Genomic DNA, 24,614 nt, shown 5'->3' on the forward strand with positions numbered 1-24,614 from the left:
TTATCTTGTAACTGCTGCGCCCTGATACCCCTGGGTCTGGCGCGCATCATAAATAATAAACCTGTATTAGCTGCAATGCCAGGGTTTCATTTCTTCATTACTGTCTTTGTTTTTGGATTTGGTTGCTGATAATGCTGGAAATAACAGTTTGAGAAACAGAACTGTTGCCAAAATGATATTTACTGAATAGTTTTACAATATTCCATTGTACTTCGTTTGGTATCTGTTTACAGGATTTACTGTGAAGACAAACAGACGTTCTTGCAGGATTGCGAGGATGATGGTGAAACGGCAGCAGGTGGCCGCCTTCTCCATCTTATGCAGGTACTACGTCAGTTCTTTTGCAATTTGGTTTACCTGTTGTTTGCTCCACGTTCAACCCCTTCTCTGTTTGCTCTAACGTACATATGTCATGAAAATGCTGCTCACAATGCATGTATGGGTTGTAAGTGGCGTATGTGGGTGGGGTAAAAAGGGCCTTTGTTATGTATTCATGACATCTATGCACACTTTAAAAACAACCATTAGCAAAGCCAATAGTTCCGACTTTGTAAATCTGGTGGCTAGTATTCCTCTAAAACGTTCCCACGAGGCAAAGCATTCTTATCCTCTATATTTGCAAAGTCGGACCTATTGGCTTTGGCAGTGCTTGGTACTGCAGATTTTCAATTAAAGTATATTCCCAGTGCTTCAACATAATGTCTGCTAGATTAGCAAGATTCCTTTTTCTTCTGTAACTTTGTGTTTTCATTTCTCTGACCGGCACCTATTATGCATACTTCTGAAATCAGCCTGGGCTCATTTGCATAAAAGTGAAGCATTGTTGTTGGATTATTCATTTTCTTTCCATAAATCGTATTATATTTTCATATTTTCTCAAATAACAGATTGGTAATGTTGAGTTCAATGGCAGTGGTGTGAGAATAAGCTTTGGCACCATATTTTTTAAACTTTAAAGAAATTGTTAATGTTAAAGGTATTTATATAGTGCACCATCACCAACGGAATTTGTCTCCAGGCACTCAGGCGGATCTGTAAACAAAAGTTGGAGCGGTGGGCTAGTGGGTGAAGAGGGCGTAGGAAAGTGAGAGGTGGTAAACTGTTGACAGCTTCAGTTCGTTTTTCACTGTGCACTGAGCTTGGTGAAATAGTGATTTATATACCAATTTGTTCTCCTTTGGAATTGCTCTTTCAGTATACCACACCACCAAAAAACTGCCACAAGTTGGTTTAACCAAAGCAATTCATGATTCCTTCCCCTGAGCAACACATAATGAAACTGTTTTACAGAAAAACTAGCTCATAGGTGAACATAGATTCCAAATTAACATGCTGTGCAATGCTGAAGGTTGATCACTTTGGTTAGGCTTTCTACATGTTTAGTAGTTAAGTGAGATGAAGGTGCTTGTTATGTAGATTTCAGTTTTATTCTACGAAATACAGAAATTCAAATAAGTACCTCCTACACGTGTGTCATACCGATCACTGCACTTGTTCAGGACTGTTTATACTAATTGAAAAGCCAAAGAGAAAGACAAGGAAAGTGTGCAATAAAGCAGGATAGAAACATATTTACTTGGTGTTTTGGGATGGGATGGTGTATAACAACCTTATTGTTCAAGGTGCCACATTGTTTGTTGTAAAGCATTGTGGGTATATAAGCCATAATGTGAACTGGAAATATATTCATGCTCATTCGAAATAATCCAATCTCTTGTAATTAATTATAAAACTATAAATCCCCAGGGAACTACAATAACGGAAATGTCTTTTGTTTAAACCCATATCAGAAATTACAGATCGAAGTATTGTTTTACTTTTCTTTAACCCAGATATGGAACTTGCACCAAAAAATCCCTTTTGAGGCTTTGACTGAGTTAATCAGTTTGCAAAATAGTTTTGTAATCTCATAAGAACAAGTGAGCCCTAATTTGTATAATTCCTTTTATGATTTCATATTATCTCCAATGAGCATATGTATCTTTCCATGTCTATGTTGGATTTTAAGTAACCATTATGCGATGCAACAAACAGATTAGCCCCTTGAGCAACATAAGCCTACAATGACCAATCGCATCAGAACCATGTAACTTGTCTTGGGATTTACGGACCTCGACTATCCTTAGAAACATCAGTTGAGGGGAAACCCAAAATAGAGATGGGGCAAGTTAGGCAGTACACCAACCCTAACTATTTGAAATAAAGATTTTCGCAGCTCTTGTGTCTGTGTCTCTCTTGATACCATGCCTGTCTCACATATGGTGTCAGGAGTTGGGTGCAGTTCAACTGATAAAAGTTGAAGATCTCATGCTACTCATAGTAATTCCAACGAGTGGGGAAAAGATGATTCTAAATGCGGAAGATCAGGACAGAATCTTAGTGATTAAACACACGATCTCAAGTAAAACACTAATTTCTGTTAAACATCAAGATTTGTTTTTTCAAAACTAGCTTCTTCTTCACACTCTTCCTCTCTCTACATAAGATCTAAAACCATTGGATCACATTATCTTGAAGGTCAGACAACCCCACATGTATATTAGACGTAGTGGGTTGGAGATCTCTCTTGCAAGAAGGGGACTTGCTGTGATTGATCTTCAATCTTCATAAACCAAGTCCACAACTGACCTGTCTGATCCACTTCCCGTGATCCATAAGAGTTCGGAGTAGGGTTCTGACACTAGCTCCAAATTAGTTTCGGATTTAGGGTCTGCGGGAAAGTCTGATAAAACCATTACTCTACCCCTTAATATGGCATCCATTGATGACGCCTTGACCCGACTAATTGACCATCGAATAGAGGTTGAGAATCGCTTACAATCTGGATTGGAAAATGTATAGCTGTCTAGATGAGACCTAGATGAGACCTAGCATTCCAGCATTCACCAATGAATCCTACAGCCCTATAAGGAAGGTGATGATTTAGGAAATATTTTCCTAAATTTCGAGAGATAAATTCCTATGAAATGATGATTTGAAGCTCTGATATCTAGGACCTCTTCTGAGAGGAGAGCTTCAAACATCTTACCAACTCTTAAATCTCACTGGAACAGCATCTTTTACCAAAGTCAAAGAGGGCCTCTTGCAGAGGAAAGGACAGACTAGTCATTTTTATCGACACAAACTGCGAACCCTGAAATTACACCCAGGTGAACACCTATCAAATATGAGGAAAGAATCAAAAACACCCTCTCCCTATGGTTGAATGGCAAAAATTGGCCAAAGTCATCGAAGAAGTAACTTTCGAGCAATTTATCAACTCTTTACCCCCTTTTCTACAAAGGGAGGTTTTACAATTAAATAGGCCCACTCTTAACCTAGCAATTGAAAATGCTCAAAACTATGCAGAGGCTAATAGACATTTTCACTCCTTACATAGGAGTGAAGAGAAGAAGGAAGGTCGAGGGCCTACTCTCCCCCAATCTTTCTCAACAGGACAAAGCAGGGATCCCTATGAGAACCAGGGAAACCTCAATTTGAGAAAAAGAAAAACCAGAAAGAAGGACAGAGTTTAAGGGTCGAGAAGATATAAAAAGAGAAGAAAGCAAACCTAGTAAATCTACTTCCCTTCTTTGTGTCTCCTGTAAAGAATCAGGATTATTGGCTAGGAATTGCCCACAAAACCGAAGGGAAGAGCCAATGGCGATTGTATATGATATGGCATTAATAACGCGCCTATACACAAGTGTTTCAAGGCGCGACGAGGCAAGGGAGGGGGAACAAAGGGAAGAAAGACAAGGATCTTACTAGGCCAGGTGACATTGAGATCGTGCAAGTGCAGGGGAGGAGAAAGTGCAAGGGTAAAGGGGAGGGGCCAGTGCAGTACATGGGATAACACAGTAAAACAAATAAATACAAATAAATAGAAAAGTGAGGCCAGCTGGTGGCAAGGGTAAGTGCAGGCACCAAGTGTCACATGCTGGTATGGGACTGTAGGGATACAGAAACAAACCCCGAGTGCAAGGGTTGCCAGGGGGCAGACAGTGCAGGAGTGCAACTGGCAGGGTGGGGACCTGGGCCGAGAGGTAGCCAGGTGGCCAGTGCAGTTTCAATTTCAACCAGGGTTTCAGCAGGGTCTTGAGGTGCTTCAGGAACCGGAGATGGTTCTCCTCAAGTTTCAGAGAGGCAGGGAAGCTGTTCCAGGGGGAGGCCCCAGCCGAGGAAAGAGATCTACCACCAACTCGTTGCTTGGAGAAGCGACTGACCCTGAGCGAGTTGGAGGCGGAAGAGCGAAGGGCTCGAGAAGGAAGATATTTACGAAGAGAGAATTTAAGGTATTGAGGCCCCAGAAGGCCTTGTGGACAATGCAGGTTTTGAACGTAATCCTCGCAGCCACTGGGAGCCAGTGCAGAGGTTTCAGTCCTGGAGAGAAAAGATCCCTGGGCTTGAGGCCAAGGACAAGTTCCACAGTCCTGTTTTGGATTAGTTGCAGAGGGCAGAGAGTAGAGAGTAGAAGCAGGCAGATTTAGAAAGAGGCTGTTGCAATAGTCCGGCCTAGAGAGAACCAGAGCTCTGAAGACAGTGAGCTTCTGGGGGAAGGAGAGGAAAGGAAGAATACCTCTGAGGAGGTGCAATTGGTAGTGTGACTTCTTAGAGACATCAGAGATGTAAGGAGAGTATGGAGTCGTAGATTGTATGTCTAATAGGTGAGGAATGTGGTGGACAAGAAGAAGATATCAAAACCGTAAGTGCCTGTTACTCTGATATACCAACTACCTCCACTCACGGACCGACCATGGTGAATGGAATCTCAGTACAGGCCCTTATAGACTCAGGAAGCAAACAGACTGGAAAGTCAATAATATGTGTAATACCATTCCCTCATCAGTAATCCCCGATCTTCCTGAAGAAGTCATCAAAGGCCGAGATTTTCCTGGGTTTTCTTCTTTAGTTCAAGAGATCCACTCTCGGTCCCCCACCTTTTCTCCTAGTCACCAGTGGCAGGAAGAACCCTTCTGTTCTGACTCGGACATCTGGACGTGGCCTACATCCCTAACTTCCAACCAAGAAATCCTAGAACAACCCACTATCACCAACAGCCCCCAGCGGGTAACCATTATCCTCCTGGCGGTATTCTCCCATGTAAACACTGAGAGTCCTCTATTCAGGTGGCCAGGGGAGGGCCATCGCTTTTGGATCCCATCACTGGGGGTGGACAAGCGAGGGAGGATCACCTGGGTAGGAGGGTCCGGGGGAACAAACTTGGGAGATCCTCGGGCGCCACACAGTATCCTATTGGGATAGTAGGGGATGAGGAAGATATTCCTGAAGCCTTCATGGGATATTCGGGTCTATCTCACTCTGATCGGAGAAGGAAGCCTACCCATAGTAGAGTGGCAAAGATGGGGAAATGTGGAGACCAGAGGGAACAGAACTTTAGCTTTGACACCGACCCCATCCCCCCCCCCACCTCAGATCGGAGGACTTCTTGTCAACACCAATCCATCCATACCATATTGCCAGCAGTAAGGGATAACCTGAGGAAATGGGAATTGTCCAGGGCATATGAAAACAGAACCCAGTTTCCCCTTCTTCTCACTTTGTCACCCTATTATCCCTCAGCCTGCAGGAACCCTTATCAGCAGTCTTATTTCCTGCTCCCGCCCCCATTTCCAACACATACTGAGATGAAGAAGAGGCATCCAAAAGTAAGAAAGATCACCTATAGGAAAAGTGCTTTTGGTACTGTGAAGAGGAAGATGAATGGAGAGGCCTTCTACACAACACTACCAACATGTCCCTTTAATGAGGACAGGTAGAGTCAGGCACTTGACAGCAACTATGCACACCTGACTTTCATTGAACAACCACCAAAATATAAAAGGTGGCGTTTTGCCAGAGAAAGAGCACGAGCCGTGGGAGCTGGGAGCCAGGAAGCTGCAGCAAGGAGCCCCTGAGGTATCCCGGGCAGAGTGGGACACCGAGATACTGACTCTGTGTTTTGTGAGGGTTGCAGCATGGTGAGGGAGCTGTGTCTCTAGGGAGCCGGATTGGGGCATGCTGAGTCCTGCTGCCCGTGCCCAGGCAAATGCTTGTTCCCCTGGGCGGAATCCAGGTCCCAGGGCCTCTGAGGGGCAGGTGGTGAGACTCTGACCTCAGCACTGAAGCTGGTAAGCCTTCTGACTGCATCATGCTAACCGGGGAGTTTCTGAGTGCTAAGAATCCAGGTGCGTGCGTGAGGGAGATTGAAAAGAGAGCACAGAAGTTAGGCATACGAGCTGCACGAACAAAAGGAAAGGACAGAAGAAAAAGGTGCAAGAAGTATGAAAGCAATGAATGGACAGAAATTAAGTATGCAAACTGCACAAAAGCAAGGAAAGAAGTTGGTGTGCAAGCAGCACGGCAGAAAAAGAAAGTAATTAAAAGCATGCGAGCAGCATGAAGAGCAAAAGGAAAGAGGGCGAGTGGCACGGAAAACAACAGGGGAGTGAAAAAAGTATTCAAGCAGCATAAGAACGAAGAGAAACAGAATTAAACAAAAAGAGTGCCAGAAACACGAAAGGAAAGAAAAGTTCTATGTGCTAGAGGCACAACAGCAGCTAAAGTAAAGCAGGGAAAGAGAGAAAGAAGAGGGGACTAAGTATCAGAGTGGTCGCGCACAGGGGAAAGCAAAGCTGTGCGTTCTCAGAAAGTCTCCGATAGAGACCAAGTGTTGAAAGGAGAATAAAGCGTTGCCACTTGGGGAGCAAATTTCCCAAAGTGTTGTGCTAGGCTGTTTGAACTTAAGAGAAGGAATTGTGTTTTTGAAAAGTGAATCCTGAAAAGCTGAACTTTGGTGCTTTGTGAACTTTTTGTGAACCTCTAAATCAAGAGGGGCATATGCTTGTGGAAGGGAACCCTGAGAGGTCTAAGAGAGAGTGAACTGAACTTTTGAAACAAGAGAGGCCTAAGCTTGGGGAAGGGAGCACTGAGCGGCCTAAAGAAACTGCAAATCTTTTAAAACCAGAGAGACCTAAGCTTGGGGTAGGGAACCCCGAGAGGCCCAACACAAATTGGGAGATGTTTGAAGCTTGGGGAAGGGAAATCCCAAGAGGACTTGGAAACATTTGTGAACTGGTTTGAAGCGGAGGACAGTGTCTTGAAGATTCTAATTGTGCGTTGAATTACTTTGATCTGGGAAGTTCTGTGAACTCATTTGTTTTGAAGCTACAAGAACCTTGCCTGGAAGGATCCAAGCCACTTTTTGTTGAACTGTTTTGAACTGGCAAATCTGGACCTGACGAGAAGGCCACCTGAATCCAGCCTTGTGTTATACTTCTTTTTGGGACACCATTTTTTTCTTTTAAGAAAACCTTGCACAACGTTTGTTTCAAGAGTGAGGGCAAGCATAAGTTTGACCAAGACAAACTTTTGTTTTGAGACTTACAGACCTCGACTATACTTAGAAACATTAGTTGAGAGGAACCCCAAAATAGAGAGAGCGCAGGTAAAGCAGCACACCAAAGTATTTTAAATAAAGATTTTAGAACCGTTATCTCTTGTGTCTGTGTCTCTCTTGATACCATGCATGTCTCACAAGATATAAAATATCTCTCTGGAAGGACACAGTGTCCAGAGAGGAACTTGAGGGAGCCATTAATGAATAATTTCTTCTTAATGATACAGATGAGGTGGATTTGTGCACAGTCTGGGATGCCGCTCTAGCGACATGGAGGGGACTGTTGATTAGAGAAGGTGCCCCGGAAGAAAAGGGAGATGGCATTATTGGAAAATAGGTTGCACACAAAGATTGGCATCCTGGAAAAGAAAGTACAGGAATCAGATATAGGAGCGGGGTAATGGATAGAGGAGTTTAGGGGTAGAAGGGAGGAGCTGAGATTGTTGGAAGAGGGTAACATTGTTCAAAAGATTCAGTTCTTACAGCAAATGTATTATGAAAAGGGGGATAAGATGGATGTGCGACTGGCGGCCCACCTTCGCAGACACTGAGCTGAAAGATGGATAGAGGCAGTACAGGGAAAGTATGGCAGAGTTGAAACGACTCCTGAGCTGATTGTCAATAGATTTGCTTCCTTCTACGAGGGATTGTATAAGGGAGAGGAGCAGATGGACACTGGAGGCTTGAGGCTTACCTGAATGGGGTCTGTCTCCTGGTATTGACTACTGATGACGTGGCAAGTATGGATGCTCCTAAGGGAGGGGAGGAGATTTTGAATGCTATTTGCTGTTTGCATTTGGGAAAGGCCCTGGATAAGGACAGTTATACGTTGGGATTCTATAAATTGTTCTCTGGTGTCCTGGTACCTCATTTGGCACGGATATTGAACAATAGCTTGTCTTCTGGATGAGGCCCTGATTCTTCTGTGAGGGTCCTCATTTCAGTGATACCTAACGAAGGTATGGATCTCCTGGCATGTGGCTCTTATGCGCCCATCTCACTTATTAATGTAGATGCAACAATATTTAAATGAGTCCTTGCCTCCAGATTATATACACACATGCCTCAGCTGGTCCAGTCGGTTTAGGTGGGATTTATAAGGGGGCACCAGGGAGCGGATACAATGGAGAAAACCATGCATTTGATCGATTGGGCTCAGGAGAAGCGGGGCAATCCTACGTTGCTGTCCATCGATGCAGAGAAGGCCTTCGACAGAGTTGACTGTGCCTTTCTTGAGGCAGTGTTGCATACGTTTGTTTTGGGGAATAGGGTGCTGAATGGGATTATGGCCCTGTATCCGAGTCCAAAAGCGAATGGACGCTTTTTCCACTGGTCTGACTTGACCTGGGGCACAAGACCGGGTTGTCCCCTTTCGCTGCTTCTTTTTGCACTTTCTCTGGGACCACTGGCCCAAATGTTAAGAAGGATCTGCGAGTGAAAGGTATTAAAGGGGACGAGGTATAATACAAATTGGGCTTAAATGCAGATGGCATTTTGTTACATATTTAGAATTCATTGGTGCCGGTCCTGGCGGCAGTTGACTTGATTGAAAGGTTTGGAGAGTTCTCGGAGTTTAAAATTAATAAGGGCAAATCTTTTTTGTTTCCTTTCGACCAGGAGGGGGTTCGGGATGCACAGGGGTTAGACCATTTGGGAATGGAGGTGAGAGAGGTCCAGTTGCGCTATGAGGGGTTTCTTATTACAGGGAATGTACAGGGGCTTTATTAGGCAACTACCCTCCCTTGTTGGAGAGACTATATAATAACATGGTGAAAAGGGATAGGCTTACTATATCTTGGATGGAACGCCATAATGCCATAAAGATGAACTTCCGTCCCAGACTGTTGTATTTATTCCAGATGCTAAACGCTGGAGATGCTGACTCCATGTTTAGAGGCATAAAGGGAGGCTTTTAAAGTTTTGATGGCAAGGGAAGAAACCACTGGTGGCCTATAATATTTTGGTGTTATTGAAGGAGAGTTGTGGTGTGGGTTTTTCTGACTTGTACTTGTATTATAAGGCGGCTCAGCTTCGGGTCGTGGTACCGCATCTGAGGGAACAGTTGGAGTGTCCGTGGGTGGTGTTGGATAATTATCACCTTCATCAGGCAACAGTGGATGAATGGTATTGGGCACTGAGGGACCAGATTCCACGAAGGATAAGGGAGCATCCTATACTGGGAGTCATTTGGCATATATGGCATGAGGGACCCAAGATGAAGGTGTTACGACTTGGCCCTCCCTGTTGAGCCATTTATGGGCCCTGGGGGTGAGGGAGTTGGTTCGAGGCAGCCCTGACGAGGGTTGGACATTTATGGTAGAATGGGCAGTTTAGCCCTATATCAGAATTGGAAGAGGCTCTGTGAATTGGGACCTTGTCTGTTTTCGTATCTGCAACCGAAGGGGGTGATTACAGATGATGTTTGGAAGATGCAGGTGCAACAGGATCTCACTCCGACAGAGAAAGTTCTCGACTCTCTCTCGACTCTCGGATGGAGATGAAGGGCTTGATCTCCCTGCTGTATGGTGCCCTGGTTGAGGTAGGTAAGGCGAGCACTGATAAACTTCGGGGTAAGTGGGAAAGAGACCTGGGCTTGGGATTAGACAGGGCATTATGGCACAAACTGCGTTGCAGGGCATTTGCATTTAAGGCATTGATTGACAATCGGTATAAGACCCATGTGGTGAGTCTACTTTGTTGGCCCGACTGTGGTGTGAGGGATGTTTATCGGCATATGTGGTGAAGGTGTGACAAGGTGCAGGTCTTTTGGGATGAAGTGCTTGGATGGATACAGGAGATGGATTGCGTTTCATGAGAACAAACGCTGTTAATGGTGTTGTTTGGCCTGAAGGAAATTGAAGGCGACCATCCGTGTTTTCCACACCTGGCACACTGCCTATTTTCGGCAACTAGGGCATGCTTGACCATGCATTGAAAGAGGATATTGTTGCCTGGAAAAATTAAGTGGGTCAACACGGCTAAAAATGTGTATGTAATGGAAAGGATTATGGCAGCCATTCATGGACATGGGGTGGAAATAGAGATGCAATGAAGTGAATTCTGTACCCGGTTTATGCCCCCGTGGGGCTCTTTGCTGTTGGGAAAGGGTCGACGTCTTTGCTGAAAGGAGTAGCCCGGATAGGGTGGGACTTGTCAGTTCTCTACTAGGGTGGAACTCGTGGTTCAATAATGGGCTGTGTCGCTTGGAGTAGGCCTGTTGCCTTGCCAAATGTTTCTATTCTTTTTTATTCTGTATCACACATGATCTGTTTGGATGTTAATTTGGGTTAGGAGGTTGCTATCGCCTATAACAGGAGGGTTGGCAGAGCCGGGAAAAAGATGGGAGTTGCAATTGTTTTCACTGTATTGTATGTTTTGATGAGGTTGAGTTTGCTTCTTATTTTTTTATTGTGAAAAAGGCCAATCAAAATGTGAATAAAAAAAAAGATGGCAGCCCAAATGCACACGACCCACACTCTGTACAGTGCTCCGCTGCTCTCGAGCTAGGTCTGCGCTTCAAGCATTAAAATTAAAAAAATTAAAAATGTACTATGAGACACAATGGGGACCATGATCTCTAAGAGAGTACAGTTTTTGTGGCTGTCACCCTGGATGCGCATCAGCTAATATTAGCCTGCAAGTATGTTGACCCTTCTTGTCCACCTCAGCTCTGCACACTTTTCAGATCATATTATAAAATCCATGCTTCAGCGCCATAATAGTTTCTACATCTGAAAAGGCTATGCTACCAAAAAACTCATCAATTGGGCCGACTTTAATCGACTTTGTTTTAGTGCATGCCTGTCAAGAACTGCTGGTTTCTCATAGCATATGTGGTATCTGCCGTCTACATCTCTCAAACTGCCTTAGCTAACAAAATTGAGACACCATCTGGAAGAGGGAATTTGTATACCTCCCTAGATTTTGCATGTAATCCACTGTGCGAAGTCCCCTGGAAAGTGTTCACGTTTCCTCTCTGATTGCTGTTATAGTAGAAATACTCTCTGAAACCAGAGTCTGTGTATCTTTCTGCAAGTGGCTACATTTGACAGCTCTGAAATGCTCTGTTCCCTGCCGCCAGAATAAACCATCACACTGAGAATGTATAAAGAAGTAAAAGTGTGCATACAGCGTGCACATAACAGCATATAACTTTGCGGATGAACCTGAAGACCTCTCTTCAAACATGGATTTCTAGGGGAGAGTAATGAAAAACATGTTACTTTACTGCTATAGTATTTTGTATGCACAACTTTTAACTTCAACTGCAAACAGTCGAATGAAGTAGCATTAAAATGCATATGGCCACCTGACGTCGGTCTGGGGGACCAAAACGTATATATGTAGCAGCCATAGAAATTGGTGACCACCTAAGATTTTTGTGTGCGATTTTTTTTTTTTTTTTTTTTCTTTTTATGCACTTAAATCAAGAGGGTAATTTAATAACTGATATTGTAGAAACTGTGACAGACCAGGGATCTGTCCTTGTCAAGAGGTAGTGGGGACCCCTCTCAGCCTGGGGTTGGAGGTCAACCAGGGTTTATGCAAGTTTGTATATGGCCTAAACCCTCAAGATGTGCTGGACATCCTTAAGGAAGAATGGGAAGGACCAGAGAGTTGGCAGAGCAGTGACCTTCCTATGATCTAGAATACGAGGGAATATATGCAAACGGTACATCACAGGCTCGCCAACTGTGAGCCCATAATATAAACACTGTGCCGCAGCCATTTCGAGTGGGAGACAGTCATGGTCCTGCTGTCCAACATGCAACACCAGCTACTTGCCAGGTGGGATGGCCCGTATGTGATCACAGAAGTAGTTTCAAACCTAACTTACAAAGTTCATTAGGCCAGTAGAAAGAAGCCATATCATATTAATAATCTGAAGACTCTGCTACCAAATCAAGTTCAAGGGGTAATCATACCATCCGTCTCCCCACATCATGCCACAAAGTACTGGGCGAGTTTCTAGGGACGCATGCCCAGATGTGTTGTGTACAAAGCTTAGATGAGTAAAAGAGGTGGTGCATCAAAACCTAACACTGACTGACAGAGTCATCAAGCTAAAATCTTACCAGCAACTGAAAGCCGGCAAAAGAATCCCCAGGAAAGAATTAAAGAAGATGCTTCATCTGGATGTCATACATATGTCTCAAAGGGAATGGTCCTCTCCCATTTTGCTGGTACCAAACCTGGCAACAGTTGGAGGTTCTCTATCGACTTACAGAGGTTAAACAAAATGTAAAAGTTTGACACGTATCCTATCTCCCGAATAGACAAGCTGTTGGACACTCTGGGGGAAGCGAAGTACCATTCTAAACCTGACAAAGGAGTATTGGCAGGTACCCCTGGATGAAGCGAAAAACTGCCTTCTTCACCCCTTAAGGCCTCTTTTCAATTTACAGCCCTTCCATTTGGCCTGCACAGGGCACCTTCCACTTTTCAGTTTGCTGGGACCTACGGGGATGATATAGTTACATACAGCCGCTCCTGGGAAGATCACATAAAACATCTAAACGTTGTCTGTGATCAACTCAGTAAGGCTGCCCTCGGAGGAAATCCCGTAAAATGACACTTAGCCAAATCATCATGGGTCAAGTGCCTCGGCTTCCCAATGTGAACTGGGTAGGTATTGCCCCAAACCAACAAGATCGAGTCAGTCCAGAATGCCAAATGGCCTGTCACCAAAGCTTTTCTTGGCCTGGTGGGTATTACTGAAGGTTTATCACCAACGTCTCTGAGTTGGCAGCCCCCTTGACAGACAAACTGACCAAGGCCCAACCCAACCCTATACAGTAGGGCCATGGAGCTCAACTGTCCTTCGAAAACGTGAAAAACACTCTGTGTAAAAGTCCAGTATTGATAATGCCAGACTTCATTCAGGAATTCCTTCTACAGACTAATGCTTCTTCAGTAGGACTTGGAGCAATCTTCTCCCAAATCCATGAGACATTGCCGGAGCATACCTTGATGACATCCTTGTCCATAGTGCCACCTGGGAAACACATCTAAAGCACCTGGCAGCAGTGTGTGACTCGCTTTGGAAAGTAAATCTTGCCTCCAAGCCTGCCAACTGTCACCTGGCAAGATCCTATGTGAAATACTTGGGATGCCAGGTGGAAAATGGATAGGTGTTACCCCAGCAAGCAAAGGTGGAAGCAGTCGCGAAGGTCCCAAGACCGGTTACAAAATGAGACATATAGGTGTTTTGGGGGCTAGTCAGTTGTTACATCCTCCAACTGGAATGCCCTGCCAACAGAAAAAATGTGTCAATTCACAGCCTGCCATCATTAAATGGTTCCCCCAAGCCCAGCAGGCCTTTGAACGTTTTAAGAGTACTTTATGTAAAAGCTCTGTCTTCGTTCTGCCTGACCTTTCAAAAAAGTTCATTCTCTAACTCGGACGGAGGAGAGATGCATGGAGTAAAAGAGTGAAGGTGGGACGAGTTGGGAATAGGACAGTAGAGCGTGGAGAGTAGATTATAGCGAGAGAGAGAGAGAAATGACTGGGCAGGAGAGGAAGACTACTGAGTTGGAGAGAGTGTCTGAAGGTACATTCCGCTTCTCTGGTAGCCACGAACCATTGGATAGTGTAGGGATATTCTAGAAAGTAACTGAGGGAGTCTATATAGAAACATCAAAATGTTTTCTAGCAATTAGACAATAGGTGACAATATTCTCCATTTATTACCCGGGTAATAGGGATGCCTGGGTTATTGTGGAAAATATTAGATCAATACAAATGAGAGGGACGGCCCTAGCACCTTACTGAAACCTTGAATGAAAACACTTGAATCGTCACCTGGACTGGAGCATCTTTGAGCCATCTGTGATGCAAACCTAATACCTTTTAGTTTTCTGTTGGTACAATAAAACCCTTGTACAGATCTTGGCTTCGGGTTTTTTGCTGATCGCTTGGCCTATGACATGGCACACCTTTCTCCAAAATGAGCATCTTCAGACAAGCATTAATCCCACTCGGGAGACGATTCTTCATTTGATGAAATCACTGCACATATTAATGTTGGCATGAGCACTTCAGCATTGTATGACCCTCTTAGTTGGTAATTCCATGAACATTGATAACAATTAAGCTGATCCCTTTTGCTGACCTTCTAGGCACTTGAAGAGATGAAACTCAACAAATCCACTGGTCTCCCTCTCTCTTTGCAAATGGGGTAATACCAGTGTAAAACTATTGTCCTCCAGTCGGTGTATTCAGTTATGCCTTAATTCCCATTCCTTATTCCCAAAATTGGAGACAAAGTTCCAGAGGATTTCCCAGGTCAGATGTAGTGCCTACTTGCTGGCAGGATTCTGTTTGTGTGTTCCTTCTAGTTGGACATGGATTTGGTTCCCCTCTTTCCAGTGTTGTGGACCTTTTCAGATACTGCTGCTTCTCTACTTGCCTCCCATACATGCTTGTCATCTTTTTCCTGAGGAACTATATTATGGCCTTTTGTTGCTTTTCAAGGGGAATCTTCAAATTCTTCAAGCTTCTTGAAAGTGCTTCTCATGGAATAGGCATACGAGAAAGTTGCAAATCAATAGCCTGATGTGTTGTTCAGGCGCCATCAGCTGCAATAGAGGGACTAGAATATGTTGAAGAAGAAGAGATGTTTATTGTTCGACACAGTAATACAGCATTTATTTTATTTGTGGCTGTTAAGCCAGAATTCCTATTTTGATGATTCTAGGCATACTTTGGGCCCCCCTCAACTTTTAGCTTTTTCCTCCTGTCGTTTTTGGTTACAATGGTGCAATATATTTTTCCTCATTGGTATCCCAATGTACAATTTTGGTAACCATTGGGGCCTGAACCAAATTTTTCAAGCCCTCTCTAGGCAATACTTGCTAAGTGCAGTGCTTGGGCATATCTCGGTTTGGGTTTTTTGCCACTGAAGGACCAGTCCGAGCTTCTTGAAGACTCCTGCTGACTCCCCACATCTGCTTGGCTGAGCCATCCACTTTTAAACGATTTTCTAAGTCATTCACCACTGCATGCTGCTGTTTTGTGCCAGGATCCTCTGCTTGGCTGTGGGTCACTGCTGGAGTCCAGAGTGCTGATAAAACTTCATCACTCCATCAAATCATCAGCTTGGAACGTCCACGGGTGCCTCCAGTTGTCCTGTACCGGCACTATTTGCTGCCTTGCTGCTGCCTACTTATGTTCGTCAAGCTCCTGAGAGCTGTTCTTTTAGTTTTCCTCATCTTCCTGGGATCCTACTCGCCGAAATCTTTGATGCAAGCTTGAGGGTCGAGGTCTTGCTCCTTTTCTGGGCCGCTGGTAACTAAATCCTAAAAACTGCACCTGTGAAAAGAGTGGTTTACTCACCAGGTTGTTTTGGGTTGCTTTAGCAGTTTTCACCGAAGTAACCACTGTCTGGACTTACCTTGAGGTTCTGGGGTAGGTGATTGAGATTCTCGCCATCAAGTGCCCCACTGGTCCATGGTACAGCTTCCTTGGAGCAAGGTCTTTACCGCTTTTCCTATAGAAAACTATTGGGTGTCCTCCTGTTCTGCTACTTCTTCTGGGGCCTAGTTCCATCTTCTGCCCTATGGAACACTTCTTTGGGGTTTCATGAGGCCTTCCCTGCGATTGCCCGTCGCAGAATCAGCAACTGTGGGGTAGAAGAGACTTGCCTCCATTAAAGCGGATGGCCCTTTAACTCTGTCCTGTTCATTCCAACAGAACTGTGAACTTGCACTGGAACTCTATTAAAGTCGACTCTAGTGTACCTTCCTGCCCCTGGATTTTTTTCAGTTTCACAAGGAAGCTCTGGACCAGGTTTTGCACATACCTTTGATTTTTATATTAATTTTTAAAGTCATACCCTGCATTTCTATTATGCATTTCTATTATGGTGAATGTACTTTCAACACTGTTACTGATTCTGGTAACTATGTTTAATTTGCCCTGAAATGTCTTAAGGAAGGTAACTGTTGCTAAAATGTTTTGTTGATTGTTGGAAGCTTTTTGCCTAACGTTTACAATTGTTTCAAACACTTGATGGCAGTATTAATACTATTATAATGCCCCAGAGAGCCTAAATGAAGGTGGAGTACTGTTCTAAGCCCTGGGTATTTTCTACATATTTTTCCTGCTGATAAAGTTTTATTGCCCTTTTAATCCCATACCTTACCCATATTTATAATGTGCGGACTATCAGGTCTAGGGACTTCCACATATACTAATGTTGTGTTGTGTTAGTAGGCCACTATACATAATTATGCAGAATCACAGGTGACTTACCTGCTTGCTAGGTTTTATAGTCCCTGGTTCTCCCCACCCCTCTGTTATTTTGTGTTGGGTGCTCACCTCTGGTAGGAGGACCCTCATATAGACATTGGGGGTAGGAGAGCCCTTGTAAAGGCATTAATGTTTTTAAAATATGCTTGCTATCTTGCTATCTTTTAAATACTGTGTATTATCACTGGAGTACTTTTAATTTATTAAAGTATGTTTTTCAGTATATCAGTGTGTGCTGTATTTTATAGAGATAAGTGTGTGGACTAATTGTAACTTTTTTGTCGCTCTACTAGCCCTACCTGAGAGTTAAGACTTGTTACTATGACCATGTTACCTACATTAAGAGAGGTTTGCCATACCTTTCTCGTCGGGTGTGTTTGTTCCCCCATTAAAGCTAGCGGTTGTAATGTCCTCAACAGAGGGTGATAGAAATACTACCGTAACAATGTCAATGATTTTAACAAAGCGCTGTAAAATGAAGCAAATTACATCACGAATTCAAGGTGCATGTAATGTTTAGAATTTATAAACATTATAACACATTCATACTCAGAGGTCAAATGTATGTGAATGACCGTAGTTGGATTGTACAGTGGAAGCGTTACCTGAAGCCCCAGTAGTGCAAGATGGGCCATTTTGGATATTTTGTGAACTCACCATATTCTGCTTTTGATTTGCTTGTATATGTTTCCTGAATTTCAAACACTGGACTTTTATGGAACAAACTGAGACAGCTGCAGTATACCTGACGAGGCCTAATGTTGTATATACACAGATTTATACAATTTCTTGGCAGATAGTAACCTCTCATTTTTTTAATCCAAGCTTTTTTCCTCATGCAAATGTTTTGACTTTAAGAAAAGTTTGTGGCCACCATCTGTACTTTCATCCAACTTGCTAAAGATATTGGGTCTCATTACAAGTTTGGCGATAGTGGTGAACACCCTGTAATACCATGACCACCTATTTTGGTGATTTTCCTGATTACAAGTTTGTGAACAAATACGCTGAAAAACTGCATGCATGTGCATGGCAACCTCCAAAAAAGGGGTGGTGATGCTACCAGCAGCGTTAACATTGCTGGTAATACTTCAATTTCCAAGGGAAGTCCTATTGGACTTCATATGGAGAATAATGGAATCTTGATTAGGTGGAGACACCACTGTTAGCACTACTATTACCGCACAACTCGAAATGATGCCAACATCCTTTTAAATACAAGCGACTTGTTTTCAGTGGAAATAATACAACATTCTGTTTCCTATTGTATAGATTTTAGATGCACGGAATGTTATGGTGGTGGTATCTCGCTGGTATGGAGGTATTCTTCTAGGACCCGATCGCTTCAAACATATCAACAACTGTGCCAGAACTTTACTGGTGGAACATCAGTTTGCCAATTTTGGGGTAAGTGTGATAGTGAATGATTTACCTAGAGGGCATGTGAGAAAATCTTGTACAAAAACTATAATGTTGGAGTATTTTATTGTTATTTATAGCATTGGTTTTCCTGGATTGGTGTGCTTGTGTTCTTTCCTACCTTGTGGGTTGATTTGGCACAATCTTTAAAGAAATGCAAAACAAGGCTGAAAGAGCATTTACAACTTCTACCTAATAATAGTACAATAAATCTCTAAAGCTAATGTCTGCAGTGCTCTCAGTGTAATTCACATTTATCAGTGGAGTCTCTTTTAGTTTTGGCTAAGAAGTGACACTTGCGCCATGTTGGTCGGCAGAATTTTGCTCTAGTTTGGGGTTGGCTATCATTTAAGGATACAGGACTTTGGCTTGCTGTTTTATTCCCGTGCTACATTAATCCAATCCTTATTGGAATTTATAGCCTCGGCCGCCCTCTTTATGGGCCAAACATTCACTTGAGTGAAAGGAGATCCCAAATGTGTGTTGCAGATCTACTGCTCATTGTCTTACTCAGCCTGAGCCACAAGAATTGTGGGCCACTGTGGTTATTCCTGCTTGTATAAACATGGCCAGTCCCACCTCATATCATGGATCAAGTAAAAGGAGCTTTGAGATGCAGAGTTATTCTGCATTGTCTAACCCAGATCAACTGTTCTCATGTCAAGAGTAAGGAGGGTGCATCTACGTGTGCTTTGCCTTGTTAACTCATCACATGGTCAACACCCTTTGGTCTCTGATCAGGAAATAGATAATCAGAACCTTTTTACTGAGGGGTAAGAGGGAGACTAGAGTGTGTATTTGGCAACTATTGAAAACCAAAATGAGGGTGACATTTGCATCTTCCTGAGGTCCATGGCTGGGAATTCTCAGACACCAATTTCAGAAAACAAGAGGGATTTGTATAGGACCACCCGTGTGCCCTGGAATCTCACTAGAATAATATTAAATGTGTGCCTTGATGTATCACTGCATCCCTGTAAAGCTGCTAGGGAACATTTCTCTGAGACTAAATGCATAAATGTAAAATCGAGTGCAGGGATAGAAATTGATTGGAGATGTAACTATTTACAGGTTCACTGCTTGTAAACTAGATAAGCTTAACCTAATGGATACTTTTCTTCTACGGCTTCTTCCTCTCTTGAAATTTCATCCAGATACACTGCTTCACACATTTTTTCTTAGTCACCATGTGGTGTTACACTGCTCCGTGATTACTTTGTTATGGCATTAGTGGCAGCTCTTGCACTGGAAGGGATGTCCTCGGTACATATGTAGAGCTATATCCTCTTGAACGCAGTTTCTTTTTTCTGTGTTTAGAGAGTTGTGGGGAAAAGTCACTGCTATGCTTTAATATGTCATGTGTGCTAAGTGGTGCTTCAAGCCCTGTGGAGCCAAAGGGCTGGTCTCTGACCGCATAGTGCTTGGAGTAGAATGACAGTAGAGAGGATTGTGGTCCTGGAAATCTATGAACCTGAAGCCCTGTGATAGGGTGTGCCAAACTGTTTGCTGGCCCTTAGCAATTAGACTTGAGAGCATGCCAGTCTGTAATGTTCACTCCACCAAAGACCCATGTGGATCCCCTCAGCTCTCATGTAGTCTTCTAGATCCAAAGATAGGATGCTTAAGGAACATAAAGAAATAGAAAAAAAGAAAGAAGCAACACACTTGATCAGACGATGAGTCCTCTTCTTCCCATACTCGCTCCTCATTGTCTCAGAAGCGGGCCATGTGAGAAACCTGAGGGTATCCTCACTCCTACTTCCCCTGAATCCTCTTCTCAGGTGGCCAGGGAAGGGACATCACTTTTGGATCCTGACCCTGGAGGTGGAGATGTGAGGGAGGATAACCTGGGTTGAGGGTCCTTGAGGATTGGGAGTGGAGTGTTGTGAGAAACCAGAAGGTGTCTCACCCACTTCTCCTTGGGGATCTGTCATCCAGGAGGCCAGGACACGGCCATCCAGTTCCTGGAGGTGGACCAGTGTGGGAGGATCACCTGGGTGAGGGGTCTTCGGGAAGTGAGAATGGGACAACTGATGGCGAGATGCAGTATCCCCCTCCTGGTAGCACCTTTACCCCAGTCTACCCGATAGGATATTTAGGAACTCAACCCCCCCTTTCCTATCACAAACACTTTGACACGGACAGCCTGCTCTGGGACAAAACAGACTCACACCGAGCATTGACCCAACATGTTCCATTACTATGGTCGGGCAATTACTGGTAATCACTCACACCTGACTTCCATTAAACTTCCCCACATGGATAAAAGGCGGAGCACGAGAGCACACTTTGAGCGAGGCAAAGCACACAAAGGAACAGTACTTTTCCAACGTCGGCTGAATGGGTGAAGAAAGACGGCAAACCACGAAGGGTACACAAGGAGGGAGAAACCATTACTGTCCAGAAACCTTCAAATTAGAAAGCATAAGGCCCGGAAACCAAACGGAAGAATCCTGTATTGTGCGTTGGAGATAACCAGGGCCCTCCTGCATGGCTGACCGAGCCGGGGAGTATTAGCAGCCGCCGTGGTACTGTCCTTGGCTCCAAGATAAAAGCAGCGCCTGAGCGATCAACACAGCCGGTGAGTTGGGGAGACCGATATAAGACTGGTCTGTGTGGAAGTCAAGGTTGCATGCAGCAACGTTGTAAAAAGAGCGCAAGAAAGAAGATTGAACCACATGTGATGAAAGACGCGAGGAATCTTAATTGCTGATGGATGTTTGAACATTTATGGGGGGAGATGCAATAACAGTAACAGAGTGGTCCAGCACCGCGTGGGTACTCAATCAAAGGACTCTGTAAAGGTATCCAGCCAAGAAGTGGCAGAAACGAAAGTAAGAACATTTTGTGTAGTGAATCAAAGTGGTCCTGTGTCATTTTAAGCAAAACCCATCGCACAGTTGAAAGTCTTTGATTTTTGATATCAAGAGGAAAAGGTAGAAAGTGAGATTACATGGTCCAAGCCTGTACGAGGGAGACCAAATGTGAATATTGTGCTAAAGGGATCCGAGCCCAAATGAGGGAGACCAGTTGTGAACATTGTGGAAAAAAGGGTCCAAACCTGAAGGAGGGAGTCCCATGATGAATACTGGAAGCGAGAACTTGTGGATGTGAAAATCCTGATAAGAAAGGCACTTTGGTGCTTGTTTGTTACGGCAGATCCTCTGCAGTAAGAGACTGTCATTGGAAAAGGAGGCTTTGACAAAAGGCTCTGATACCTATGCTTTGAACTGTATCCTTGTGGCAGAGAAGCCAAAGTGTGTGCGAAATCTGAACGTGCCGCCTTGCCCCGTGCGGAAAGAGTGGGTAATGGAAGCCATCTGGTCAACTATCCTGACATATTATTTCTTGAACACTTTTCTTTTTGCATACACTATTGTCCCACACCATTTTGCATTTTGAAGTAAGGATTGGCAATAGGTTTATTATTATAGGCCCTTTTATTTTGACAGACTCGACTAGGACTGCGTTATTTTTATTTGATGGTCGTAGCTTGCTCCCATCCTTTAAATTTAGGTTTAGATAGGCGTTCAACCAACTCATTGAAGTTAAATAAACACCTTTGAACTCTGATCACTTGTGTCTGTCTGCACTGTTTGATTCCATGTCTTCCTTACATTGCCCAAAGGCAAGACATGGTGACCCACCTAACCCTCCCCCGGGCTATTGTAGAATCTCTCCCCTCATTTTCCCACATTCAACCTTTTGATAGTACTGACCACTCTAGTACTGGGACGAGGAAGATGCGTGCAGATTACTTGCAAGGTCAGGCATGTCCCTTTAATCATAGTCGGGCAAACCCAACTGGGAATCCACACCTGCAACATGTGAAGTGGTTGAAGGTGTATTAAGGGAGACCAGTGGTACAGCAAAGAAAGCAACAGGGAGACCTGTGTGGGAGAGACCAGTAGGGGACCCGTTTCATGAGGAGGCAGACGTGGTGGGACCTGAGAAGGAGCCATGACGCCGGCCAACATCAAAGAGAACTTGTGGAGCCCAATGCATGTGGTCCGTGCAGCTGTCACAGGTGTGGGAGCCTCTGGGTTGGAGAGTGAGCAGCCGGAGCTGCGAGCGAGCAGGAAAAGAGAGGACGCCGTCTATGCAGAAGCAGTGGAATTGCCGGTGTGCACAAGACAACACCCGGGATGCGAGCAGGGCTCCCAAAGACTGGCCTGCCGACCTGAGAAGCAGAAAGGAATCAGCAGAAGCATCCGGAAAGCTACGCCGAGGACCGGTGAATGTGGGGGGGGGCACTCAAAGCCGGGTGCTCCGAGCAGACCTCATATAGGTAATGTTATACCGAACTGAAGGCAAACTTGAAATTAAGCAGAACTATGCATATTGAATACTGACTCAAATACAAATTTGAAACTAAGTTCAATTAAACGAAAGCAGCCCACAAAAAAAAGAGCATGTGTGAAAGAGTGTCAGAAAGGTGGGGCTTGAAGCAGACCACAATAAAGTGAACTTTATCAATGGATACAGTGCGGCAAGGCCAAGCACTGGCAAGAGATGAGTGACACGTTATGGCAAAGTCAAGAGGCTAACCATGAGAAGCCAGGAGAGTGTAAAACTGCAAATACAGCCAAGAGACTCACAAAGAGAAACTAAGTGAGTGTAATTCCGTGCACGAGGCAGGTACCGGAGAAGCTGTGTGGGCTGATGAGCCTAGGGATCCTGGTTGCGCAACCTTTGATGGTTGGACCGTGTGGTCTGACAACTTCGCCAAGACCAGTGAGCCCTAAATTGTGAAAAGCCAAAGACATTGTGAAATAAAACCAAGTAGAAGCACTGTAAGTGAACTAGTGATGCCATTCAGAAGGAGGGTCAGGTTGACTAAGAGTTGTGTTTAACTTTGAGATACTGAAACAAATACTAGTTGTTACATTAAAATCTTGGGGAAGGGAAACCTCGAGACTTAAAGAGCTGCAAATTCTGTCTTGAGGACAGAGCCTCAAGACACCTTTTCTTTTGAACTGTGTTGCCTGAGACTCGGGTAATATCTTCTTAAGACTGTTGTGAAACTTCACAGCCATCACTCTAAAACCCTGAGGTTGAGTTCCCAGGAGTAATCCAGTAGTGACAGGCCCACTTTGCCTTCCTCACCTATAGAGTGGGAGGCCTTTCCAAGTAGTCATTCTTGAAGTGTTCTGGCAGACACCTGGCCCCTGGAATTCGCTAGCTTTGGGCAGACTCACCAGGCTTTTCCTGCACTACTGATACTCTTTGCGCTGTTGCGGGATGGCTCCTTCATCCGCTTTCCATTGGGAGATGTGCGGACGTTCTCCCAGCTGCTTACACGGCTCCACAGTGACTCGCCGGTTTCCCTTTTTCGTTCAGGAATGAAGAGTGCTGCTTCAGTGAGCGCTCTGACCTCCAGCCGCTCCAACGCAGCTCCTCTTGTATCCATGACTCTTGGCTCGCACATGCCTTCTCTTCCTCCAGGCGGCCGCCTTCTCCGTGTTTACGAGTCCTAATATTTGCGATATATAAATATATGCATGTGATATTTTGAGTTCCTGTTCTTTTGCACAGAATCCTTACTCCTCCTTCTCATGGAGGGTGTAGCAGAGTCTGAAGTACAGGAAGGTGTCTAGGGAGGTAACGCTCCCCGTCTCCTTTGCCTGTTGGGGTGTGATAAAGGTGCTTTCGTTGAATAGGTCTCCTAGAGTGTTGAATGTTGTATTTTTGGGCCATCTTTTTCCATATTCTATTTACATTTCATATCCATACCAGAGTGGTGTAGGGCACAGGGAGTTGACTAATGATGATAGCTCTCAGGAGGTGGGGTGTTGCTAGGGCTCTCTCGATCTGGACATGTGGCTTGACGAAGTGCACAGTGTACCAGTGGCTAAGAAACTGCGCCTGGGCTGCCCAATAATTTTGTTCCATGTCGGGGAGCGCAAGGCCACCACTGGATACTGGTAGTATTAAGGTCATATAAGCTGCTCTTGCGTGTTTGCCTGCCCAGCGTAGGTCCAGGATTAAGCTTTTAATTTTCTTCAAAAAAGGCTGCAGTAATATGATGGGGAGGTTAGAAAAGAGGTAAAGTAGTTTTGAAAGAATAATCATTTTTACCAGTGAGGCTCTTCTCCATAGGATCACAGGGAGCGTCCTCCCAACGGGTCACCTTTTCCTGCAGTGATTTCAGCGATGTCTCATAATTGTCGTTGAATATGTCTTGGTAGTTCAGTGACATGATTATCCCCAGGTATCTTACATGTGAGGCCTCCAATGCAAATCAATAGTCATCGGCGAAGGGCTTAGTTGCTGGGTCTAGCGGGAATATGATGGATTTGGTATGGTTGGTTTTGAGGCCGGAAACTGTGCCAAATTTTATTACTTCCCTCATGACCGGATTTAAATTTTCGATGGGGTCATGGATGAATAGCGCTACGTCGTCCGCGTAGAGGGATACGATTAGCCTGTGTGGCCCTATGGTAAGTCCTCTGTGGAGTTGTTGGAAGCGTAGGTTAGAAGCTAGGGGTTCCATTATTAGTGCTGAAATTGGGCAGCCCTGCCTGGTGCTCTGTTGGAGATTGATCGGTGCAGATTTTGTTGACCCTAG

The 24,614-nt window shown here is 44.4% G+C and overlaps 1 protein-coding gene across 7 annotated transcripts in view; it reads left to right on the forward strand.

Moving 5' to 3' along the window:
- Positions 1–24,614, forward strand: part of IMPACT (impact RWD domain protein) — a 624,075-nt gene that overhangs the window by 503,558 nt on the left and 95,903 nt on the right. For all 7 annotated transcript variants that reach the window (XM_069620926.1, XM_069620927.1, XM_069620925.1 and 4 more), the window contains 2 exons: positions 234–324; positions 17,900–18,034. In XM_069620926.1, coding sequence (XP_069477027.1) covers positions 234–324; positions 17,900–18,034 — 226 coding nt within the window. The remainder of the gene's footprint in view (positions 1–233; positions 325–17,899; positions 18,035–24,614) is intronic.

The sequence above is a fragment of the Ambystoma mexicanum genome, chromosome 5q, assembly GCF_040938575.1.
Source record: "Ambystoma mexicanum isolate Mex_15411 chromosome 5q, UKY_AmexF1_1, whole genome shotgun sequence".
Taxonomy (NCBI): domain Eukaryota; kingdom Metazoa; phylum Chordata; class Amphibia; order Caudata; family Ambystomatidae; genus Ambystoma; species Ambystoma mexicanum.